This window comes from Anopheles moucheti, chromosome 2 (assembly GCF_943734755.1).
Source record: "Anopheles moucheti chromosome 2, idAnoMoucSN_F20_07, whole genome shotgun sequence".
NCBI classification, from domain to species: Eukaryota; Metazoa; Arthropoda; class Insecta; order Diptera; family Culicidae; genus Anopheles; species Anopheles moucheti.
This window is the reverse complement of record NC_069140.1, coordinates 76,817,890-76,841,318: the sequence shown is the minus strand read 5'-3', so window position 1 is coordinate 76,841,318 and position 23,429 is coordinate 76,817,890. Positions and strand designations below refer to the sequence as shown.

At 46.9% G+C, this 23,429-nt stretch overlaps 2 protein-coding genes across 2 annotated transcripts in view; one reads left to right on the top strand and one right to left on the bottom strand.

Moving 5' to 3' along the window:
* The first annotated feature begins 128 nt into the window (after positions 1-128).
* LOC128298428 (Fanconi anemia group D2 protein homolog) lies at positions 129-4,810 on the top strand. The gene is made up of 3 exons (XM_053034177.1): positions 129-1,725; positions 1,801-2,822; positions 2,902-4,810. Exons 1-3 carry the CDS (start codon positions 129-131, stop codon positions 4,786-4,788), a joined length of 4,506 nt encoding a protein of 1,501 aa, XP_052890137.1. The 3' UTR covers positions 4,789-4,810.
* Positions 4,811-7,766: 2,956 nt separating this feature from the next.
* LOC128310414 (low-density lipoprotein receptor-related protein 6) overlaps positions 7,767-23,429 on the bottom strand; it is a 35,138-nt gene continuing 19,475 nt past the window's right edge. Inside the window, exons 2-5 of the mRNA XM_053047053.1 lie at positions 12,084-15,166; positions 11,048-11,208; positions 10,675-10,950; positions 7,767-10,601 (exon numbers count right to left, since the gene is read on the bottom strand). Coding sequence (XP_052903013.1) covers positions 9,062-10,601; positions 10,675-10,950; positions 11,048-11,208; positions 12,084-15,166 — 5,060 coding nt within the window. The 3' untranslated portion in view covers positions 7,767-9,061. The remainder of the gene's footprint in view (positions 10,602-10,674; positions 10,951-11,047; positions 11,209-12,083; positions 15,167-23,429) is intronic.

Genomic DNA, 23,429 nt, shown 5'->3' with positions numbered 1-23,429 from the left:
CCTGCACCATTGTCATTCGCACGGCTGTCAATCGTTTAAATGCCACCAAGCAGTTTAAAAACAAAATTGCGCGCACAAAGCTACCGGTCGCAAGGTCGTGTAATTTCTCGTAACGAAAACAATTGCCCATGAACGAAGCTTATTCGCAGGCGAAACGGCGCCGCCAGGGACTGGCCGGAAACGATCGCGGTCAAAATGAGAACGAAGAGGACGATTTCTTTGGCAGTCAATTTTCGGTACCGGCCTCACAAGCGGCCAGCCAGCGACGGTACCTGTCCCAGCGCAGCAATCTGCAACGATCGCAGGTTGTAAAGCCGGGACGGAGACCCCCGACGAATTACTACGAAAGTGTCCTCTTTATGGCTGGCCTTAGTCTGGATGAACCGGGCGGCGTTGTGGTGCTTAAATGTGAACCGATCGTGTTCATGCACAAGTTGAAGAGTGTTTTACGCACAAATGCGGATTACCCGACGAATGTGGGCCGCTTTCTGGCCGGTATCGAAGCGACCATGAAGGATCGTACCTGTTTTCTGAAGCTACTCGAATGTTGCCAGGTTGTGCCGACTACGTCCGCGGCGTACGAAGAATCACTCCAGCCAGTGCGTAAACCCGTACAAGAAAGCTTGATGAAGATGTTCCTGCTAGTGGACTTTCTGCAGCTAAAGCTGATAGAGCTGCTGTTTGCGTACTTGATGAAGGAACTCGGCACGATTTCTACGCCCGATGGGGAAATCGTTGAGGATTCCATTGTGGGGTTTGTGTTGTCTCAGCTGAAGTTTATAGATCACGTCCAGAACGGTGAGCTGGTGTTCGAGAAGGTGTTTGAGCTGCTGGGGAAAGCGAACCGCAATTCGGTGGTGTTCGATGAGATCATCTTCAGTCTGGAGGATGTAATCGATGTGTCGAAGCACGATGATGCCCTAGCCCGGCTGGTGAAGCTACGACCTCGTCCCAAAGACCTTATCACACAGAGCACCGTGGAGGTGTTCACCGGAATGTGCCTTAGTGTCCAAACGCTCGAGCTGCTTCGTCGAAAGGTGGTCCAGTATGTAGCGGATGGGTGTCCACTGCGGTATTATCCATCGTTGGTAAAGATGCTACTGAAGTTCAACCGTGCCGAACCACCGGAAAACATTACCTCCATCGTTCGGGAAGTTCGACGTCTGCTCGATACTAGCGCCAATGCGGAGACGTGGACTGAAAGCTCCTCCACAGCGGACGATTGTGCGGAACAGGTGCTCCGAACGATCTACCAAGCAATTTCAGCTTCCGCATTGCTGTACGATGCATGGATCGGCGTCATTCGACAGTTACCGGGAGCGGAGGATCATCTTCCAATAGATCTGCTGCTGCTCACCATCGCTACCACGATCAACGAGGTAAAAGCGCCGCGTATACGCAAACTCGCGATCAAGAAGATCGAACAGCAGTTCTTTACCGATGCGCACACGGACCTGTTGGTCAGTGGGTGCTTTCACCGGGTGCTGCAAACGCATCTTGATGGATTTCTGCAGCTGATCGAGTGTTGTACGCGCGAAAAGAATGAACGCGTGTGTGAGTTTGGTGTGGCAGCGATGAGTGCACTGTTTTCGCTCGATCAGTCGATCGTGGCATCCGACAATCGAGTCGTGTTGAGCAAGATTGTCGGTTTTATCTGCGAAATGGCGTCCGCGAATGTGGCGAGCAGGAACGATTTTCTCATTGGCCGGTGCATTGGAGCGTTGCGTGAGTATTTCACTTTCATCCTGTTAAACAAAAATATACATAATATGGAAATACTTTTTATCGCTTTGCTTGTAGGTAAGCTACATGAATCCCATCCCAAGGAAATAGAACGAAGTGCGGAACTGTTGCTGCGAATTCTGGACATCGCACCGGAGCTAACACTTCGGCAGTACCGTCCGCTAATCAGCGTGATTTATGCTGCCGTAATCCCTCCCCGTCCTACCGATGAAGATGCGGAGCTAACAGCCATCCGGGACAATCTGGAGATCATCGTCAAGAAGCAGCTGATGTGTGACAACAAAGACACGAAAAAGAAAGGCATCATTGGGCTGGTCCAGATGGTGTACTACCTTTCACTTGTGCCGGCCGCTGAAGATGCACCCGAGCTAAGTTCGAGCTTCGATTCGGAGCGTACGATCGGTACGGTTAGCGAAATCCCCACTGCCGTTGGGCGTAATTTGGCCAATCTCATCAGCACACTGTTTCTGTCCACCAATCAATCGCCGGATCTGCTCGCTATCTGTTACGACGAGCTGGCCAACATGCTGGCCCAAACTCGTCCACGATCGGCACCGACGTGGGAGAAAACGTTCATCATATGGCTTTGCGATACGATCACGATGGACTTCCAGGGGACATTTCTGGTGGAACATGAAACTCCACTTGCATCGCGCGATCCAACCGGTCCGGCCGGGATTTTGCTTACCCGCAAACTGTGCATTAACGATACGGACGAGGAAGCTGCCAATACGGAAGCGGCTACGATCGCGGTTAATGTTGGAGGTGGAGTGCTCGTACACGGTGGTAACCGACATTCTAGCATCACCTATCTGGCACCGATTTTCCGTCTAATGCGCATCCTTCACTTCATCCGGTATGGTGGCGTGCTGGAGTCGATCAATGCCCTGCTGGGATGTACGCTCGTTGTGCCGGAAATTTACGCTGTCGTCGAAGAGGAGGAACGTCGATTTTCCATCGACACGTACGATGAAACTTCCTGTACGTTGCTGCTCGATATTTACTTCTATCTGAGCAACTGGTTCCGGGAATGTATTAGCGCTTTCGTTGGACAGACGGATCAGGTGATGCGCCGCAAAGTAAGCTTTTTTTTTGGTGTTATAAATCTCTCTATCCAAAAGAATGTATTAAATAGCGCAATTCCATTCATTTCTCTAGGTTCTCGAACGTCTACATGAACTCGTTACGCTGGAACATCGACTAGGACGTATGCTGGAGCGCATGATTGCCGACAGCGAGTACATGCCACCGTTAGCATCCGATTTTATGGATCCACCCATTACCGCCACAAAGAAGCTAAAGTTTGCCGATGCGCAGCGTTCAGGGCGTCCAAAAGCGGGATCGCACGACAAGACGGTCAATCTGGATGCTCCACTCAGTACACAAACAGCGGCAGCAACTGCTCCTTCAACGGTGGGACAGTTCAACGAGCAGAGTTTGTTGCTACGTTGCGCTTTTGCTCTCCGCCGGATGGATCCGGAGCTGGTGCGGCTGTTCACCGTGCAGCTAGTTCCCGCTCGTGTACTGGAACTCCCGGAACAACGCGGTACCGCCATAGCGCTACCCGAATATCGCTTCGTGCTGGAAAACGTAACTGTTGCAATGGAACAATCCAGCGACACGGATGGTCGCTACCAACGCTGCATGGTCGAGTGTTGGCAAGAGTTTGTCGAGCGTACAGCAAAACTGCAGCAGCTACTGCAGGAAGGAATGAACCGCTTGCAACCCGCCTCCCTTCAGGAACTGTTACCACTGAAATCTTGCTACCTTTGGAGTCTTCGACTTGCGACGACGCTACTAACATGGAAGCGATTCCGCGAACAACGCGGGCGGCCGGATTTGACTCGCGTATTGCGGCTGCTGGTGGAGAAACTGATCGAAAGCGAAGGTTCCCCTGCGGACGATTTGCATCTCACAGAACTGGCAAAGCTACTGCTGAAAGGACTAATCGTACAAGAATCGTGTTTCGGTGATCTTTCGATCGCAGCTCAGCTGTATCGACTTGCACGTGCCATCGGTGAGAGCGTTGGTGATCGCACCAACGCCTCCCGTTCGATTGCTCGATTTACGCGCAGCGTCTTGACCGCATCGGACATCCGTTCGGCGGACAGTAAATCAAACCATCACTTCACAACCATCCTGGATGGGTTGATCGATACCGTTGGTTTGAAATCGCTCAAGCAGCTTATCGTTGATATGCGTCAGGATGTAAGCATCGATGAGCAGATAGTTGGTGCGAAAAAGGGTGGGAAATCGGCAAGCAAAGAATCGACCGACCCCTCAACTGTCCGCACGTTTGCATCGTTCAAGCGCGCACACTACGCACTACTGTTTAAGGGTTTATGTCGAGCATTTCTGCGTGTCTTGCAAGATGAAATACGCATTCGTTCCGGTACGAGCGGGGGTCCGAACCGCCGGCTGGAGCTATGGGAAACGGCTTGTGAAGCCACCGGAGAACTAACGAACATTGTAAAGCGTGCGCAACAGGCTGGAAATTTCGGCATCTACCTGCGGTTCGCACAAATATTTATCAAACTCTTCCTGAAGAGCGGCCTACCCGCACTAGAAAATGTTTTGCGATCATCCGCAGAGCGTGCGTCCAATCTGCTATCTACACTGCAGACAACCACACGCTACCTGCACAACGTATGCTGCCAGACGAAGGTGGCAAAGGGTGCCGGTTCATCGGCCGGTGCCCTCGCGCAGATTCCGTTCGTGCGGGAATCGGTCGAGACGCTCGTGTATCGCGTGAAAGCCGCACTGGTCGCCAACCGCTGTTCGGCCGTCTTTTGGATGGGTAATTTGAAGAACAAGGATATGCAGGGTGAACTGATCGCTTCACAGCAACCTCGACCGGATTCGGATGATGACGAACAGCAGGACGATAATGTGACTGATGCAGCACTGCAAGATACTTCAGACATAGTGGATGATTTGAGTGATGCTGATGAAGAGAGCGGTCGTGCTGGCGGATCATCCTCCAAAGCGCCTTCCAATCTGCGTGCGACCAGTGTAACGAAATCATCTCAAAGTAAATGCTTCTGAACAGATTAAGCTTTATTCTTTATTAAGGTAAAGATTTTGTGTAAGAATTATTACCTGTTAGTTACGTAAATGAACTATCATTTAGATTTGATTAATTACGCAGGTAGCGGTCGTTGTTTAGTGACCACAAAATAAATAAGCAACAGCGAACTATCACAAAGGCCACATATTTTAAGCATTCGCCCATTAGAGTAGCTTAATTTGATCGATTTCATTGTTTTTGATCTAGTAGCCATTCATGTTGGTATGGAAATTGAGTAATAGTTCGTTGTTTGGTGCTAGTGTGGTGTTTAACTAACCTTTGGAGAGGAGTCATTCATATGAATCTTTCATCGCAACAGTGGAAGATCAATCCCTTTGGAGGCCCAGGGCGCAATTATAAATGGGGCCTCTAATTTTAAAAACGATGAATTGGGGGGCATTGAGGCCCTTGAAATGAGGCAAAGCTAAAGGCGCAGTAAGAAGGGGCATTACAAACATTTTTTGGGGCCTCTAACACGGTGAGGCCCTAGGCGACCACCTACTCCGTCTGCCGTTTGATCCGGCGTTGATCCCTTTTCTCAACTCAACCACGAATCCGAAGATCAAACTATTAAATAAACTTTTAATAAACACACAAAAACACTGTCCACAAAATACTTCATATAAACACGTGCGTATGTAAAAGCGTTTAGAAGAAAGCATCGTCACCAGCAGATGCTGATCGCGCCTCATAATTGCATGCAGTTTTATGCTGAGTATATAGTTTGCATGAATATACCGACGAGCTGAGCTGTGCCGGTGCCCGAAGGACGTGGACACCGCTCAGCATACGACGATACGGATAAAGAGCAGTGCAATAGATGTTAATATCACATATCACATATATCAGCAGATTGACTCGCGGTACCGTTTGCCTCCCACATTCCCACATTCCCACGTGGTTATTCTTCTTCTTGATGACATTTTTCGTTGGGGGACAACGGAGAGCAAAATGGAAAGAATTAATCACCGTTAGTGTTTAGTGTCCAGCTTACAAGAGCTAGAGCAGCACACGGTCATCCCAGTCGCCATTGCATATTATTTGTAAGCGCTTTTCCTTTCGTCGAAGTCTCTCCGCGCATGCGATCGGACACGCCAAAAGCGACGCGGTTTTGTGATTTCTGACACCAAGAGAGCATCCTCAAAAGGAGGTAACATCAATCTGATCCGCACAAGGATCCGCCATGTTTGTACATAACATATTGATATCGCATACTCACGTTATCATTCGCTTTGATGGTATTGATCAATCATCAGAATGAGAGATCTTCTACGATTGGCTATTAGTTACACATACTATCAAACAAGGGCCCTCTCCGGAGAGCGATCGATAGAGTAAATAGCTCAGGTACTGTGGCGAGATTCCTCCGTCTCATTTTATCCATCCAGTTCTTACAGTGCGTGTCATAACTATACAGCAGATAAGTTTTTTAATTATTTGGAGCAGGAAACATGGAATACCACTATTTCCGAAGACATTATTTAGTGTTTATTATTCGGTTAGTTTCCAATATTCTTATCTCTTGTCGTCATGGAATGTCCGGGAGTTTGAAAGGATTGCATATAGAAATATATTCCATAAATATTCTACATTGTTATTTCCATAAAAATACACTTGTGTACAGTTATGGTACGCACTGTACTGTTTGGACGAACGAAAAGAGATGAAAGATCAGTTGACGGATCAAGCGCTATGATCACTAGAGGGAAGGGTACAGCTAAATGAAATGATACCACGTGGTTCGGAAATTTGTGCTATCTCTTCGTTGATCATGCTCTCTTGGTGTCAGAAATCAAAAATTTCACCGATTCTGAAGCGATTTCGACGGACGGAACGGCGCAAAATACGAAAGAGATGCAGGATCCGTTTTGCCTTTTCCCCCTTCACTCTAATGCGTTTGATTGGAATGTGAAGGGAATGTTCTTTTAAAAAACATTAAATCTCACATTCCGGCCACCAAAGAAATTGAATTAATGGGTATATATAGATGTATGTGCCTTGCCTTGTTATCACACACAACTATAAAAGTAAATAAACGTAAACATTGCCCATTGCCCACAAGGTAGGATGCATGTTGCCTTGTTTGACGATCACCAGTTGGTTTTCTTTTAGGGATACTGATCGACCATTGCAATAATTGGCTCGCGCTTGCAATTGCTTTCATGCTTTCAGTCCGTATGTAGCAGCAAGCACCATACGCCACTTGTGATGCATCTGCGAAGATGTATATCTGCAGATTTGTAGCCGAGTTCGCTATCCCAGTCCCATGCCTTTCCATCCTTCTTAAGCGACCAATAGTTGCTGCATGCATAGATTAGCGACGATTATCGTTGGACCCAGCAAGCCGTGAGGGTCGAAAATCTTGGCTATATACTTGGCTATATTAAACTATCCGCTTTATCAATCCGCTTGGTATCACAAGTTACAAAATTGGCCGATTCCGGGGCATTTTGTCCCAACTTCAAAATTCGCCAGGGGCCTCTTGTGGTACCCTTCGGGACCCGCTCTAGCATAGGAGACTGGGCCTATGTATACAACTACTACACACATTTTTTGGGGCCCCCAACACGGCGAAGCCCTAGGCAATCGCCTACTCCGCCTACCGTTTGATCCGCCGCTGCAGGACGCCTGGAGAGTAGGTTTGCGAAACAATTTCTCTTGATGCAAATGTCGGAGTGCAGTTGGCTGTACTTTGTCCGTAAGGTTGACATGGATTTGTTACACTGGAAACAAACAAATTCAGTGTAATAAAACTGATTATTACTAAACCTTCGAGAAGAGTAATTCACTGCGGATATATGATCATACAGCAACATATAACAAAATATAGTGCTGGATCTCCAAACAGATCGCACGGGACAAAGGTCTAATTTTTTGTGATATTATCTTGTTTTTCACTGTTCTACCAAATCTTACGATTAAAAGCTCCATAACAATTTCATTCCTATCGTTTTTCTTTATTAGATGGTGATAGTTTGCTTTGTTAATTTCCTCTGTTCTCGTTGGTACAATATGTACAGGACAGAATTTGTGTGAATACTTAAAAGCGAAAACAGCAAGTAGAAGGCCTGACGATAAACTACACACTTCCCTAACATGATATATTCTCTATAAATGCTTCAAAAATTGCAGGCATGTGTTATGCGTTTTGCTAACAATCTCATTTTAAAATGCATTAAGGCATCTTCCTGCTTCCTGCTTTCGTCTAACTCACGGTACGGGGTACCCATGATCGTCCATACTACACTAATCATTTACTAATATCGCTCAGTGCGTGCACGCGCACGCAACAGTCAGTTACTTTTTCCTTGGAAGAATTTAATGCGTACACTTTGGAGATAGACACACTCCGTCAGCGGGAAGATTGGGGAAGGATATATCTAACAGGCGAACGTCCTTCGCGTAAAGAAGGGTAAGTCAGTCTTATTGAGCAAACAATTAACAAACGATGTTGTATCTCACTGGGAATCTTCTCTCTCCGCGCCAGAGTAGGTTGTTCGTTATCGATCATAAAACAGATCCTAAACAGTTCTCCTAAGCTCACTCTCGGTTGATATGCTCTGGGACACTATGATTTTTGAATTTTTCTAGGCACACCACTGGAAGACTGGATATAATTGAACCGTGCAGAGAGATGCGGCTGGCAAATGGGAGGCAACGTTTTAAATCCGAAGCAGAGACGAGCTGTACCTTATTCGCCAACTAATGTTAATTACTGCCGGATGGACATGAACTTAGATAAAGGTATTTACAAAAATGGGGATGAACGTATAATCACTCTTTTCCTCACCCCGTTTCAGCGAGGTGTTGCAAGGTTGTAAAGCTAAAGCAACACACACATCTTTTGGCTATGGCTTACTTAATAAGTTTACTCCCTAACAGGCATTTTGGAGGCACTTTCTGTTGGCATTTGTGTTACGTGGGGCGAGGAAAGGGCGGGGAAGGGGGGGGGGGGGGGAGAGGAACAATACATTTGCTTCAGTTTCTTACATGTTAAACAGCTCCTAGCTAAAGTGTACAAATCCTACAAAACTATCGGGAGACGACGACCCCGCACGGGACGGGAAGTAAATAAATGGACGATTGGCATTGAATGGCACACACACGGAAGATGATGCTAACGCGAACCTATCTTCTGGTGATGGGTTCCTTCTCGATAGCTGCAAACAAACCATCACCATACTCCGCTCCGTCCTCATCTTCCTCCTGTTCGTCTTCCTCGTCATCGACGTCGTCTCCGTTCTTTAGCTGCTACGAAAACCCCCTCGATGGAGAAGGCACCGGTGAGGGTGGTGGTGGCAGTGGCGAAAAGTACGTCGAACTACGCGAGCTCGGCGATGGTGGACAGCTTTCGGGCAGCATGCCACCGATGTCACTGTGATAGTGTGATCGTGGCGTCGGTGGTGGTGGATACGGTTCCGGATCGTAGCATCGATCCTTGTACTTGCCCGGTAGCGAACCGCGTCCATCGTGCCCGTGCCGTCCGCTACCACTACCAACCGAGCTGCTGGTACCGCCACCCGTTGTGCCAGAACCGTGTCCACCGCCACAGCGCTGGCTACGGTTGCTCTTGCTGGTATAGTTCGAATCACTCTCATCGCATGCATCCGTCGAGCATGGCGTTGGTGGTGGTGGTTGATTGATGATCTTGTAGTGCTTATACGGATGGTAGCTGCTGTTGCAGTAGCGTCCCGTCGAACCGGCCGTAGTGGCCGGTGACGGTGGTGGATTGAGCGGGTAACCGATCAAGCTACTGCCGTTAGTGGTAGAGCTGCTAGCGCCGGTAATATGATTGCGATCATAGCTGCCACCACTTGCCCGACTGTTTAGCGTGGACATACGAACCGCGTCCGCCACGGACGCCAGCTTCGAGACGCGAATGTTCTTGTTGAGTCCACCGGGCGACAGTGGCGCAGCTGCCTGATCACATTCCTTTGGTTCGAGACCACCACCACCGGTACCGAACCGGGTGCGGAACGTTTGAAGCAAATAGACCACGAGAAATACAACCGCTACCGCAGTCACCACGACGATCAGTAGCGTAATCTTGCTTGAGCTAGGTGCCATTCGACGATTGCCGTACTCGTTACATATCTCCGGTGCTTCGTCTTCACCCTTCGCACAGTGCTCGTCGCCATCGCACACGTTGTGAAACGAGATGCACACTTTACTCGTCGGACACTGGAAATCTTCCGGGTTTTTACAGCAAACCGCTTCATCGTACCCATCCAAACACTGCGTCGTTCCGTCGCACACCAGATGCTTGTCAATACATTCACCCGACTGGCATTTAAACTGATCACCACGGCACGTCGGACAGTCCATCTCATCCGACCGGTCCGGACAGTCCTTCTGACCATCGCAACGCCAGGACGATGGGATACACTCCTTATTGCCATCCCGATCGGCCAGCTCGCTCGGTGCGGCACAAGTAAAGTGATCCGGTCCACAAATCGGTTGTTCACCGCAACTGCGCCGATCTTTCAGCAACATCAACCCCTGCGGACAAGCGCACACGTGTTCGGTTGGTGCATCATCTGGCGAACCGATGCAGATGTGGCTACACTCCGCACGTGCCGTTTTGCATGTGTGATTACGAAGCACACGCTCATCAGGCGTCCACACGGCCACAATGTCCGTCATGTGTGGGGTTTTGTGAATCTCCACCCGCCGATTATCGCCCTGCACCGATATGCGCTCCATCACTGGACGCTCATCTAGCCAGTAAATAAAACCATCGAGCGCTGCAATCGACGATACCATGCTGATGTGCTCCGCAACCAATGTTCTCCTGCAAACGGAGGTAAGAAATGTTCTGTTACTGGAAGGAAATGGTTCCACACACACATAGTTTCACTACTTACACATCCTGCCCATTAATGTCCATCGTGTCAATGCGTTTGCCATGCGCATAAAACAACCGATTGAGCTGTGGATCAAGCGCCAGCGCCTGTATGCCTTCCAGCTTTGTTATCAGCTCGACACGCTGCGAACCGTCTAGTTTGGCGCGCGTAATCGACTGTGCCGATCCGACGTCCGTCCAGAACAACAGCCGTTTCATCGCATGCAGGGCCAGGCTGCGCGGTTTCTCCGTTCGTCCAATATCCACATTACCGATGCTGGCGATATTGCCATCCAGTCTGTCCAGAAGGAGAAGGAAATGTTTGATAAAGTTATTTTACCTTTCAAAAAGTTCATGTAAACGATTTTAACGTTCTTTGATTCATGGGTACTCACGTGGTAATGTTGATGGTGTTGGTGTGCGAACAGCTCCAGAAGAGCAGTCGCCCAATCGGATCTATTGCCATGTCGAACGGGGAGGATGTGGGATTCATGGATACTTTCGCATTGGTACCATTATCGAAAGCTCGTTTAATGGTTGGACCACGAACTTCAATCTGAAAGGAAGAGAATCGAATCAGTGTGATGATTATAAGCGACGCAACTAGTGTTGGGTAGGAGCGAAGCCTCAAGCGCTCAGCTCAACTAACTGAGCGAGTTCAGTGCGTCCAGAGTAGAAAATAGCTAACTTAAAGCTCACATGAGCGCGCTTCAACGATAGAGCTTCAACAAGTGTATTAAAATTTGTACGAATGAGCGGGTTAAACTGCAAACTACGTTTCTTTTAACTTTAATATCGCAGTATCGATATTAGCAGTATATCGTTTTATTAAGTACAGGCAGTCCCCGAGATACGCGGTTTCTCTTATACGCGGATTCGGAGATACGCGGTTTTTGGAAATTTGACAGCTGAGCTAGTTTATAGCACAAAATTGAAGCAAAATGGTGAAAAATTGGTCGAAAATACCTTCTATGTCACATAAAACATTTGTTTTTAACTTATTTTAATGTAATATTTCTAAAAATTGCCAGATTTGTTGCATAAATTAAATGCAGAGAAGGAAGTCGACTCTGTGACTTTGAGGTATAAACGAAATTGCACCAGGATTCGACTTATGCGGAAATTCGAGTTACGCGGATTTTCCCGGGTTATAGCGGTCCGCTATAATAGCGTATCTCGGGGACTGCCTGTATGTAAGATTTGAAGAACTTTTCGCTAGATTTTGTTTGATGTTCGGTTCTAGCACTCCAAGCGTTTAACCGCTCGTTTGAGCTAGTTGGCGCTCAATGCTCCCTTGGCTGAGCGCGATCGATTCGCTCAGCTCAATAAAATGAACTACTTCACCCACCAATAGACGCAATTGGAGAAATCTAATTTACTGCTAAACGTTCTTTACAGACACAATAAATTCTAGCTTTTCTTATAGCTTACCCAGTAGATATGCCGCGTCAAGACATCATATTCGACGGCACGTATGTTTTTGCCCGTAACCGGCAACGGAATATCTGGCGAATCGGCCGTATTCGGTACGAAGCGTCCGAATGAGTTCCGTTGGCTGAAGATGATGTAGTTGCGAGGTGGACTGCAGGATACTCGATTCGCGTTGAGTGTGTAATGCGTGGGACAAGCGCACGTCATCTTTCGCTGACCCTGCGCTAGACACAAATGCGTGCAGCCACCATTATTGGTGCGGCACTGATTCGAGCCAGATTGACGCCCAGTGTGGAAGGCTAGCAGTGCGTACGTATACTTGAGGTTCGAATGTACGATCGTACGATTGTCACCGGTTGTCTTGTTTGCCCGTCCAATCTCATCCGTAGTCCAGTCGGCCCAGTACACCCAATCCTGGTAGATGGTTAGAGCAACGGGGACGAACCGATTGCCGTCAGCAGCATCTGCCATCAACAGGCGCGTCCGTCGTTTACCGTCCCATTCCGCACTTTCGATGCCGGTGGGCAAACTCTGCCGTGCCCAATACAGTCGCCGCGTGTCTGGATCGAGCGTTAAACCGATGGCATGGTTCGCATTGGAAATGATCGTCAACAGATCGCCTCCATCCATGGCCGCACGGCGTATCGAATCCGATGGCCATTCGGCCCAATACATCAGGCCTTTGCGTGGTTCCAAGATCAAATTCTTTGGCTCCTCTATGCCCTTCCAGATGAGAATGCGGCGGCTGCTGCCATCCAAGCGTGCAACCTCAATACGGCGCGCTTCCGCATCCGTCCAGTAAACGTTATGCGCCAACCAATCAACCGCAATACCTTCCGGCTGCATCAGTCCGGTCTCCACGATACGCTGCACGTCCGAACCGTTAATGTACGCGCGCGAGATATACTTCTGCTTCTGGCTCACCCAGTAGATGCGCCTATCCGCGATGTCCACGTCAAGGTAATGCGCATCGACCACATTCCGGAACGGCGCATAGTCCGCATGGTTACGGCTGTCGATCGACAGTCGCCCAATACTGCCATGGTTGGAAAATAGCAGAAACGCAGCCGGCACCAAACACGTCCGATTGTCACGTCCTAGCTCATAGTCAAGCTGGCAGCGGCAGACGTAATCGCGCGGTCGGTTCAAACAAAGTTGCGAACAGCCACCATTCCCTACGGCGCACGGATTCGTTCCCTGCACCTCGTGCAAACGCGTCACCTTGAGCCCCATCAGCTCGGCAATGTTTTCACCAATTGTCGTACGATCGGCACCGGTCAGCTTGTGCGCACGGTCGATCGATCGTCGCTGCCAATCCGTCCAGTATAGGTAATCACCAAGCAGGCTAAGCCCAAACACGTGCGGCAAATTGTCGGAAAGGATCGTGTTTCGTCCCGAACCGTCCATATTTGCTACCTCGATCGTGTCCGCCTTTGCATCACACCAGTAGATCTTGCGTGCGCCCACATCCAACGCAATTCCGTTGGGCCAGATCAAGTTTTGCGACACGATCAGTACGCGCTCGGTTCCATCCAGCGAGGCCCGCTCAATCTTTGGTTCCTTTGGGCCCCAATCACTCCAGAACATCCAGCCCAGCGTCGGTGCGAGGGCGATTGCGCGTGGTTCTGCCAAATTGTCGTAGATAAGCACACGGCGGAAGGAACCATCCAGCCGGCACACCTGTATCCGGTCCGTCCCTGTATCCGTCCAGTAGAGGTTTCGTGCCAACCAATCGATCGCGAGCCCATCGGGTGCTTGTATTTCAGCGGTAACGACCTCCTCTGCCGGGCCACCCATACCATCTGCACGGGCCCGCTTTATCGCACTCTCCTCCTTGTCGGACCAATACACGTAATTCTCCACCGGATCGTAGTCGATGGCGATTGCGTAGCGCAGCTTGCCAGCCGGCAGCGGCACAATCGAATAGTCCGGTGAGTCCAACGATATCCTATTGATTTGCGAACGCTGCACCACAAACAGCATGTCCTGCGGCCCATCGGCACATTGGGTGGCGGTGAGCAGTTTTATTCCGGTAGGGCAGGCACAACTATAACCTGCCGGTGCCACCGTTGACAACAGACAAAGATGCGAGCAGTTCCCATTGTTGCGTCGACAAGGATTGTCCAAATCGGTCACCGCCTGTGGTTGTAACCGTCCGTCCCAAGCATGCACCGTGATCGGAACTTCCGTCTTACGCAGCAACTCTTCGTGCCGATCGCGCAGGATGTCGTAATAGTGTAGCGTTCCTTCTTTCCAATCCGTCCAGAATAGGAAATTGGACGTATACGTTAGGCTGTACGGGTATTCGAGCTTTCGTACGAGCGTCCTCCGATTACCACCGTCCAGATCCATCACGTCCAGGAAGCGCTGGTTGCCATCCACCCAGTAGATTAACTCCTGCTCCAAATCCACCGCCAGCCCATTCGGCCAGAATATCCGATCCGTGACCAGCACCGTGCGGCTCTGCGGGTCACCATCCATGCTGGCACGCTCAATCTTCGGGCTTTCGCCCCAATCCGTCCAGATCATGTACCGTCGGGCGGGCACAAGCGCGATCGCCCGCGGTTGATCAAGATCGCTCCAGATTAACACCTTCTGTAGCGGGGCACTGGGCAGCCGGCCCTGATCGCCCACACCACTGCCCATCGGTTCGAGTTGCGCCACCTCTATCCGATTCGACTCGCCATCCGTCCAGTAGAGCTTGTCCGTGTACCAGTCGATCGCAAGGCCCTCGGGTTTGTCCAACCCGTGCGTTATCACAGTCGTCTTGCTTGTCACGTTCAGCGTACCGTTCGTACGCCCGCACTGGATCACCTCAAGCGTGTTCTCTGTCCAGCAAACGAGTCCCCGCGAATGATAGAAATCCATTGCGGATGCTTCGTTGAGATCCTGCAGCAGCACATCCATCGTGTAGGTGAGCGCATTCGTGTCCGGCTGTACCGACACGTTAAGCACGCGCAGATCGTAGTACGTCGTGAAGAGCAGCAAAATTGAGCTGGAGGCGTCGGAGGCAGTCGGTAGACTGTAATGTTCCGGTGCTGCTAAAAGCGGTCCAACCGCGGTGGCTGTCGCTGCATTTACTCCTGAAATAAAGAACAATAGGGAATATGTTAGATTAACGAACTTTATAACTAATCTCAATCATTTACTTGAGATATACGGATATCTGTACAATATTTTATTATTCGAGCATGTGGTACATTAACCAACCGTGTCCGTAGAATTCTATCAAATGCACCCAACATTTTGGCAGCAATCTTGGCTGCGCTGAACATCACAAGATATTGTTGGAAGTAACTTTGTGTATTGAAGGTTGCTTTGAACTGCCACCATCAATCAAGCCAAACAAAATAAACCGCAACGTAAGCGACAAGTTGTTTAGACATCAAAAGCCATGCGAAACCTCGGAGTTAGCAACCTAATTTAGAACAATCTTTTACGCGACTACTTTGATCTAGGCAACGTTTTGCGGAGACGTACAGTGAAGTCATGTCTATTTTTGATCGAGATCGGAAGAGCTATGAAGTGAAACTGATTACTCTCGATTAGTTAATAATGTTGTTTCAACGTGAATAAGCGCATGCACACCGTTTTGAATATACTTTTTGAAAGAGCAGAATGTTTAATACGTTCCGTACCACGTCACCCAAATATGGGGTGACGCTTCTGGTCGCCTTGGAAAAAAGTATTTGTTACGCATTTTTCATACGGAATCACCTTGGTGTAAGTTAGGATTCACCAACAATACCGTAATTTGTGAACTACCATTGGTAAGAGTTGGATTTCATAATAAAAAAATATTTTTTGGAGGAGGAAATGTCTTCAAACAAATGTGAATTGTACATTAGATGAACAAGCCACTAGTTATACAGGGTTTTTGGGGGATGATAGAACAACGCAAGCGCCTATCACCACAAGCAAATGACATTTCAACGGCCTTACAAGACACCACAACCCTAGCAGGCATACTTCAATGCAAGCACATGATATCACAATCGTAACATCGCTTACCACAAAACTCGTACGACTGTACCTGTCAAGTACGATCCGAATAGTATAAACGCACGCTGAGACGGATTCTGACAACCAAACGATGTTTATTTTGATCCGAAGAAATATTTATTGCATTTATCGAACTAAAAATGCTTTATTTTATGAAAATGTTATGTTAAAATGAAATGTTAATAAACAATCATCGTATGGCTGTGAAAATCCATCCTAAGACACACGTTTATACTCCTCGGATCGCACTTCACTTCTACAGTAGTACTGGTGTTGTGGTAAGCTGCGCTGCGATTGTGATATCATGTGCTTGCATTGAAGTAAGCTTTGGTTGTGGTGTTTAGTAAGGGCGTTGAAATGTTATGTGCTGCGCTTGTGGTGATAGGCGCTTACGTTGTTATTTCATCTGAAAAACCCTGTAGTCTACCACTTATTACAAACAACACAGCCTGGCCGTTCCTCACGAAAAAATAAAAAAAGATTTATTTATTAAGGTTTCTTTTGTGGTTTTAGACAAAAACTAAGAGTCCTTAAAAGTCCTTGCGGCCCGGTGGCATGATGGTAGCAGAGCCGGTCTTCACACGATCGGATCGGACCAAAATCTCATTCGGACCAATTCCCTGTAGCAAGGAATTGACTATCCGGCTACGTGGTAAAATAAGTCGATACCGATAGGCCGTTCTAACGAAAAAAAAGTCCTTGCTTATCTATTAAAAACGCAAACATAACTCCAACCGTTGCTTTCACCACTCGAACGCAATTGTGGCCATAGCTTTTAATTACCAGCGGCAGCAAAGAGGTGATTAATAAGTCAGAGCTTAATTTTACGGCTAGCGCGTCCTGGAATTCCTGGCGCTGCGTACCTATCATCAGTGGGCACGTACCTACTGATCATCATCAACCCACCATTGCGACTCTCAGTGCGTCGCTAATTGCTAGCGTCCGGCCCCGGTAGTCGTTGGATCAACGATGCACAGTTGTCACTATTGATTTTGCCACCGTTATTATCCGCCTTTTGCGCGAAAGGCCGCTAAAAGGCTGCGCCGTTTAAGCCGACCATCAATGAAACTGGAACCGATCGTTGATCGCATCGCGATCAAATAAATCAATCTGCAAAAGGTGTGTTTTTAAGTAATCGATACGTTAACCCGCGTACCTGCCGGTTCCTGCGGCAGCTGCCGGGTGTTGTGTGCGTTGCTTTATTGCTTCGAGATTCTAGATGCAAGAGCGCGAAGTAATTCGATACTGGGTTGTTACAATTTACACCGGCGATCGTTGACTATGCTTTTCTGTCGCGCGATACGATCAGGTTCGTTTTCTACGAGCTACGGAGCTGTGTAGGTAAACCTTGCAAGCCGTATACTATACATGCCCATGTCCATTATTAATTACTCCCTCAGGGGAAGGAAAACAGATATTGCAATCCATCACCATCAGTAACAATCTACTGAAGGGACTCCGCTACTTCCAGGAACTTCAACGGACCATGCAACCGGACGCGTTTGATTACATGCTACCAACGGCAATCTGTAATATTTCCTCCATTTTTCTGTGCTTAACATCAGAATCTCGACCAGCGGTTTGCTGGCGGAACACTAGCATCGTCCAAGTGCCGGAGGGTCGCCAGCAGGAATTAATGTTTACACAACGCATTCGAATGTCCCATACACACACACACTTCAGATCTCGCATCTTGACGATGACCAACGGCGACCGACACTGCAGTTCGAAAATGTGTCCCCACGAGAACCACAACTAAACACGGAACTTCATCTGCTCCCGCACCTTTCTGGCAGGTTAAGGTAGAATCTGTAAGGGCTCACTTCACTCACGAAGGGCACCAGGAAGACGAAAAACAAACCCCAAAAGCATAAAAAATTAAACACATTTAAAGCAAACAAAAGCGATGGAGAATGAACCCTATTAGCCACTCGAACGGTGGAGGGTCCTTCAAGTCAGACGGTCGGGAACATACACATACACACACCCGTGCGTACGAAATGTGTACACTTTCTTATTGGTTTCGTACTTTCGTGTCGCAGCTTTTTTTGTTGCATTTTTGTGTTTCGTTGGTACATTTGGGGGAAGGAGAGGGGACAAGACCTCACGGTGCACAAGCACAGTGATTTTGCAATTGTAATTAGGCTTCATTATTTTTATTCAAATTATGCAACTATCCCTTCATCCATCGTCGTTGGGAAAGGCTGTTCGATCGATTTACCAAACAATTGTGACCAAACGGAACGGAATAAATAATATTGTCGATCGGTGAGTTCTCGATTCTTGTTACGGGGTACCCTTGCGCGTGTGTGTGTGTGTTTTTTTTCTTTTGCCTTTCAAAGGCATTTGCATATACAACATCGTGCGTCTCAAGGATTGTGCTTACTGCACATGCAGGAAGAACTTCAGTGATTGCTGATACGTTCAGACCACTTTCAAGGACACAAACCCCGCCTGATGTAATGTCGTTCATGTAGCTATTGTTGCGCATTGTATACGAAGCTAAAAATTGTTGAAGAATACGCAATATTTGCATGAATAGAACACTATAGAAAAAGTTTATATTTAATGCTTATATGTTTAAGAGGAATTTTCAGAGCTAGTTAATATTACTAGTTAAGGAGAACAATTTGGAGTACTTTATATTTCGTTAATACTTTTCCAGTTCTTTGATATCTTGTTCAATATCACGACTTTTGGTGGACTTGATCTGTTATGTGTGGTAGGGTATTTATGACTTCCAATATTTGAAACTGTCCAGTTTACTATTTGAATGCTGACTGGACGTTTTGAAGAGTCTTGCGTACTTTCTTACTTATCAGGCGCTACATCTGCTTCTTTGGGCCGGTCGTGGTTCGCTGCAGTAACCTTCTAAATCGATCCCAGTTGACAATATGTCGGCCTTTCTGGTGAACGTATCGACGCGATCACTACATTTCTATTTGGGCTTAATACTACTACTCTGTCCATACTCTGGACTACCCAAAAGCACTTTACAGGGTGAGTCGTTCGGTGTCATTTTCATGACGTGACCAAATTGCCGGAGCCTAACGAGTCTAATCTGCTGTACGACAGTGAATTCAGTGCCTATAGCTCATAGAGTTCGTCATTGTAGCGGCATTATCCTTCCACACATCTTCTTTTCTTTATCAGCTCAACAACTTCAAGAGGTCTAAGCCTGGCATTTCTAGCTCTATGACTCTATTTTTTCGTAGCTGGATTATCAATAATGCGTACGGGGTATTGAAGCAGATTGGATTTTGGTTCGGTCCGTTCGTGTTCGGGTGACCGGCGCTACTACCATCATGCCACCGGGCCGCCCCAACACGATACCTTCACATATACGGGGCCAAAAATCCTTCTGAGCATCTTCCTCTCGAACGCGCCTAAGCGGGTTCCGTCCGTTTTGGACAAAGTCAATACTGCAGAGGCGTTTGCGAGTACTGAAAATATATAAATTCTATACAGTTCCAGCGTCATTCGTTGCGACATTTGTTTTGCGGAGGGAAGTATCCTTAAACTGTAGAAAGACCGGTTGGCAGTCAGCACCCAGTCGGTGTATCTCAACATCAATGTTACTGTCGGTACTAATCTTTGACCCAAGGTAGGTGAAATTTTGGACGACCTGCGTAAGTTAGGATTTCTTAAGAGGGTCGCTGGTGGTATCACCAATCAATTTGGTTTTTGCCTCGTTAATCGTCAACCCAAGGTTTGCCACCGTCTGATCCTTTTGTATCCTTTGGCATCCGATACGTAGGTGACCCGTAAACCAATGATATTAAGGGCATGAGAGTATACCAGGATCTGAATTGACTCATAGAAGATGGTCCCCGAAGATTCCAGCTCTGAGCCCTCTCTAGCGCTAGTTTGAAGAATAAACAAGGTTGCTCATCTCTTTGGCCCAGATTCTTGGTAGTAATTGTCCTTCAGCAGACACGTCACCTCACATGTGAGGCTGATCGTTGTTATTCGTACTGGAATCTCGCATGCACTTTACTTCATGAAGCTTTTAATTGAAAATTCGAATCAGGTGTGGTAAGGGCATCTGGATCGATCGAGTAATAACGATAGATGTACGTATTCTCAATTTTAACACCATTTCTATTAGGAAATGTTTGATAGAGATACATGTTTTAGACCATCTTTAAAAGATGTAGCCATAAAAATTCAACGCAATTAAATCATTGCGTATTTTCCACCAATTTTTTTCACTCCCTTCGTCATCTTCGTACTTCACCCATTTTGGCATGTGCTTTAATACCATAGACCAGTGCCAGTGCTAGAGTCCACTTGACAACCCCGTCGCACATGCTTCGAGATGGATAAGTCCCTGTCCTTGCATATGCTCCACAGGATATCTTCCCCGGGCACTGTCCCCTCGCGTACTGGCATACCACAAAACGATGCTACATGAAGTGTATTTCACACTTCAACCATCTCGGCACATCGCTTCGAGGACAGCCTGAAACCATACACACGAGTCGAAATCTCACGGTACCAGCACTTGATGAAGAAGCGGAGCGAAAAAAAACCTTCATACCCTCTGCTGCAACCCTTCATGAGTCTGCTGCTCTGCTTGGAGTGCCCGTTTGGAAGGGAACCCCGAATAAAAGAAAACACATCCCACAAGATATGTGAGGAAACTGTTCACACCTTTCTCCTTCATCTTCGTCATCGATTCTCACAACAGCAATGTACAGTGCGTCGCGCCGAGACGATCCGTGCATTCAAAACGGCAAATCAGACATCGGTTCTTCCCTCGCTTGTCGCTTTCAATGGGCACGGTACTCAGGTTACAAGCGGGTTTTGCGGAACACGACCAACAAGAACCGGATCCCTCCTGATGCCGTTTGGTGGTGTGGTTTGTCCACGCCACGATTTTGTCGCTTCCCGGTCGTTTCTTGGTGCTCATGACGCGAGATCAGCTCATGATTCTACGTCCTACTACCGCTACTCGTAGGGTCAAGTAGTTCTCCGCCTGTGTTTGCATTACGGTACGGCATCGTCACGACTGCTAGGAGGCTCTTGCTTAAGAAAACGACATCATCGAATGGCTAATTTCGTTACTTGTACAAGCAAAGCCTGGAGATATTCGGACAGGGCGAGACGTAAAAATTCTTCGCAAGCTTTTAAATTAGAGATTTTTTTGTTAATTTCGCAGTAGTAAATATGTTGTTCATAATTAAATTCTTTCCTTTACAGTTTCACTATTTGAAAATAACATCGATCATGATGCCACACACAAACTGGGCCGTTTTCGATATTTTCCTTCAATTTGTTGAGTGTTTTGGACTAAATGGGAGCGATTTGTCGGCTTATGTTGTCATAGAGTTATTGAAGAGTGTTTGATTTATTGCCAAAAAGTTATCTAAACTAATCTCTTTTCTGTTATCTAAACTAATTGACGCGTCAGCATATCAAAATCACCTTTTTTCGACATCAAATAATCGAGGAACATTACGCACACTTAAAATCAATAAAAAATATTAAGTAGATTTCTTTTTGTAAAGCAATAGATGCAAATCAACTCTCAACATACTTCGGGAGACGTTTTAAAGTGCTGAGGACGTTTAACGGACCGAAATTTAATTATTTTGATCGATAATGGATCTTACTACTTTACCACTTTTTGATATAATTTAAACAATTTTCATATAATTCAGATAATATTGATTGATTGTTTTATGTACTGCAGAACTAATTGAAGCAAGAATGCAAATTTATCAATTTCGTCTGTTCAGCTGTTTGCCACTTTACTTTTTTCTCTCTTTCGTGAAATGGGCCAGATCAAACTTTAAGCTACTTTTTCTATATGCATTATGACGTTTTGGGGACTCCCCTGTCAAAATTGGATCAGTCGTAATACGAATTAGCATTTTCATTTGAAGTTTGGATTCTTTAACATCTTTAAACAGTGAAAAGGATCAAAACTTTCATTGAGATTACCACCTCAATACTCCGCCCCAATTGAGGTTTATTTCGATGAGGGTTGTCGAAGATCTGCAGCATATTAGAAAAAATATCAAAATGATATAAAAATTTGTTAAAAATCCTCAAAAGAAAGCATACATTAGCCTGAATGCAATGCAATGAGCATGAATTTCCGTCGATATCTCCAGCATCTATTCGTGAGCGAAATTTCGGCATGTAGGCTGGCGAGTTCTATCCGAACTATAAGCCCAACTGACACGGCAACAGCTAAGCTATGCATAATCCGAAGTGAAACAACACAAGAAAAAAAACATCAACACAATCTTCACTCACCGCGTCATGCTGCGTTTGTTGCGGCGTGTTAACCTCCGGCCCGGGCCTTATTTACGGGCTGGCAGATGGATCGAATGAGTAACTGACTGATTTCACATACCGGCGGTAATACTCGGGCGTGGAAAGTGAATTGATCGATGGGTGTACGGCGCTGTTAGTATTTTTAGGCCGGCCTGCGGTTTGTTTGTTTCCCTTTTTGCGGCAAAGTTTTGGTGAGGGGGGCCCTGGTCCTGCTCCAGGGCTAGAACACACCGAGTACAACAAGTGCCACCCCACCACCGTTGCATTTGATGTGCCTTTTCCGACCCCACACACTTCGAGCACGATCTTGCACGATCTTGCACAAGATGGAGAAAAAAAATCGTTGCGGCAATCTAATGTACGTGTTTGTACAGGTGTTTATTTTTTATTTTAATTTTCTAGTACATTAATCAATCAGTGGATCGCAACCGTAAACCGTACCCCGGATTGCGGATCTTGTTGAAAGAAATGTAATTTTCCGTGTAGAAAATTGCAGACAAATCTACATTTATTTCTTCCGCCATTTCGCAATCGTTTAGCAACTGTTATGTTTGTGCATGGAAGCATTTTTAGCTAAACGATTACAAACAGTACACATTATTCGCTTCTTTTTCGCCTTGTGGTGGAGAACATCGTTGGTGACTTTTACCTTATAGTTGGTGTTTTTTTTTATACACTGCTTAAGCAACAATATTTGAGCTTGGTCAATAATCTTAAAGCACATTCATTTTGCAGTCATTATACTGTTATATGCATTCCGTAATTTTTTCTTCCGTTGCACCTCCTTTATGGATTACAGAATATCAAAGAAATGTACGGAAAAAAGGCAAAAGGGCTACGTGTGGTCTGAAAGTGTCAATTATGGCACATCACCTTCCGCTCTGGTCGTGCAATAAATAATAATTGCTATCATCTACCTCTCATCAACACGAGCCGGTTGTGAAGAAAAATTGCTAGGCGGGGTCTTATTTATTATCGTCGAAATAAAAGGAACACTACTTATTAGTACAATTGGGACAGATCATACTTTAAGTTAGAATGTTTAAGCGTTTAAGGCGG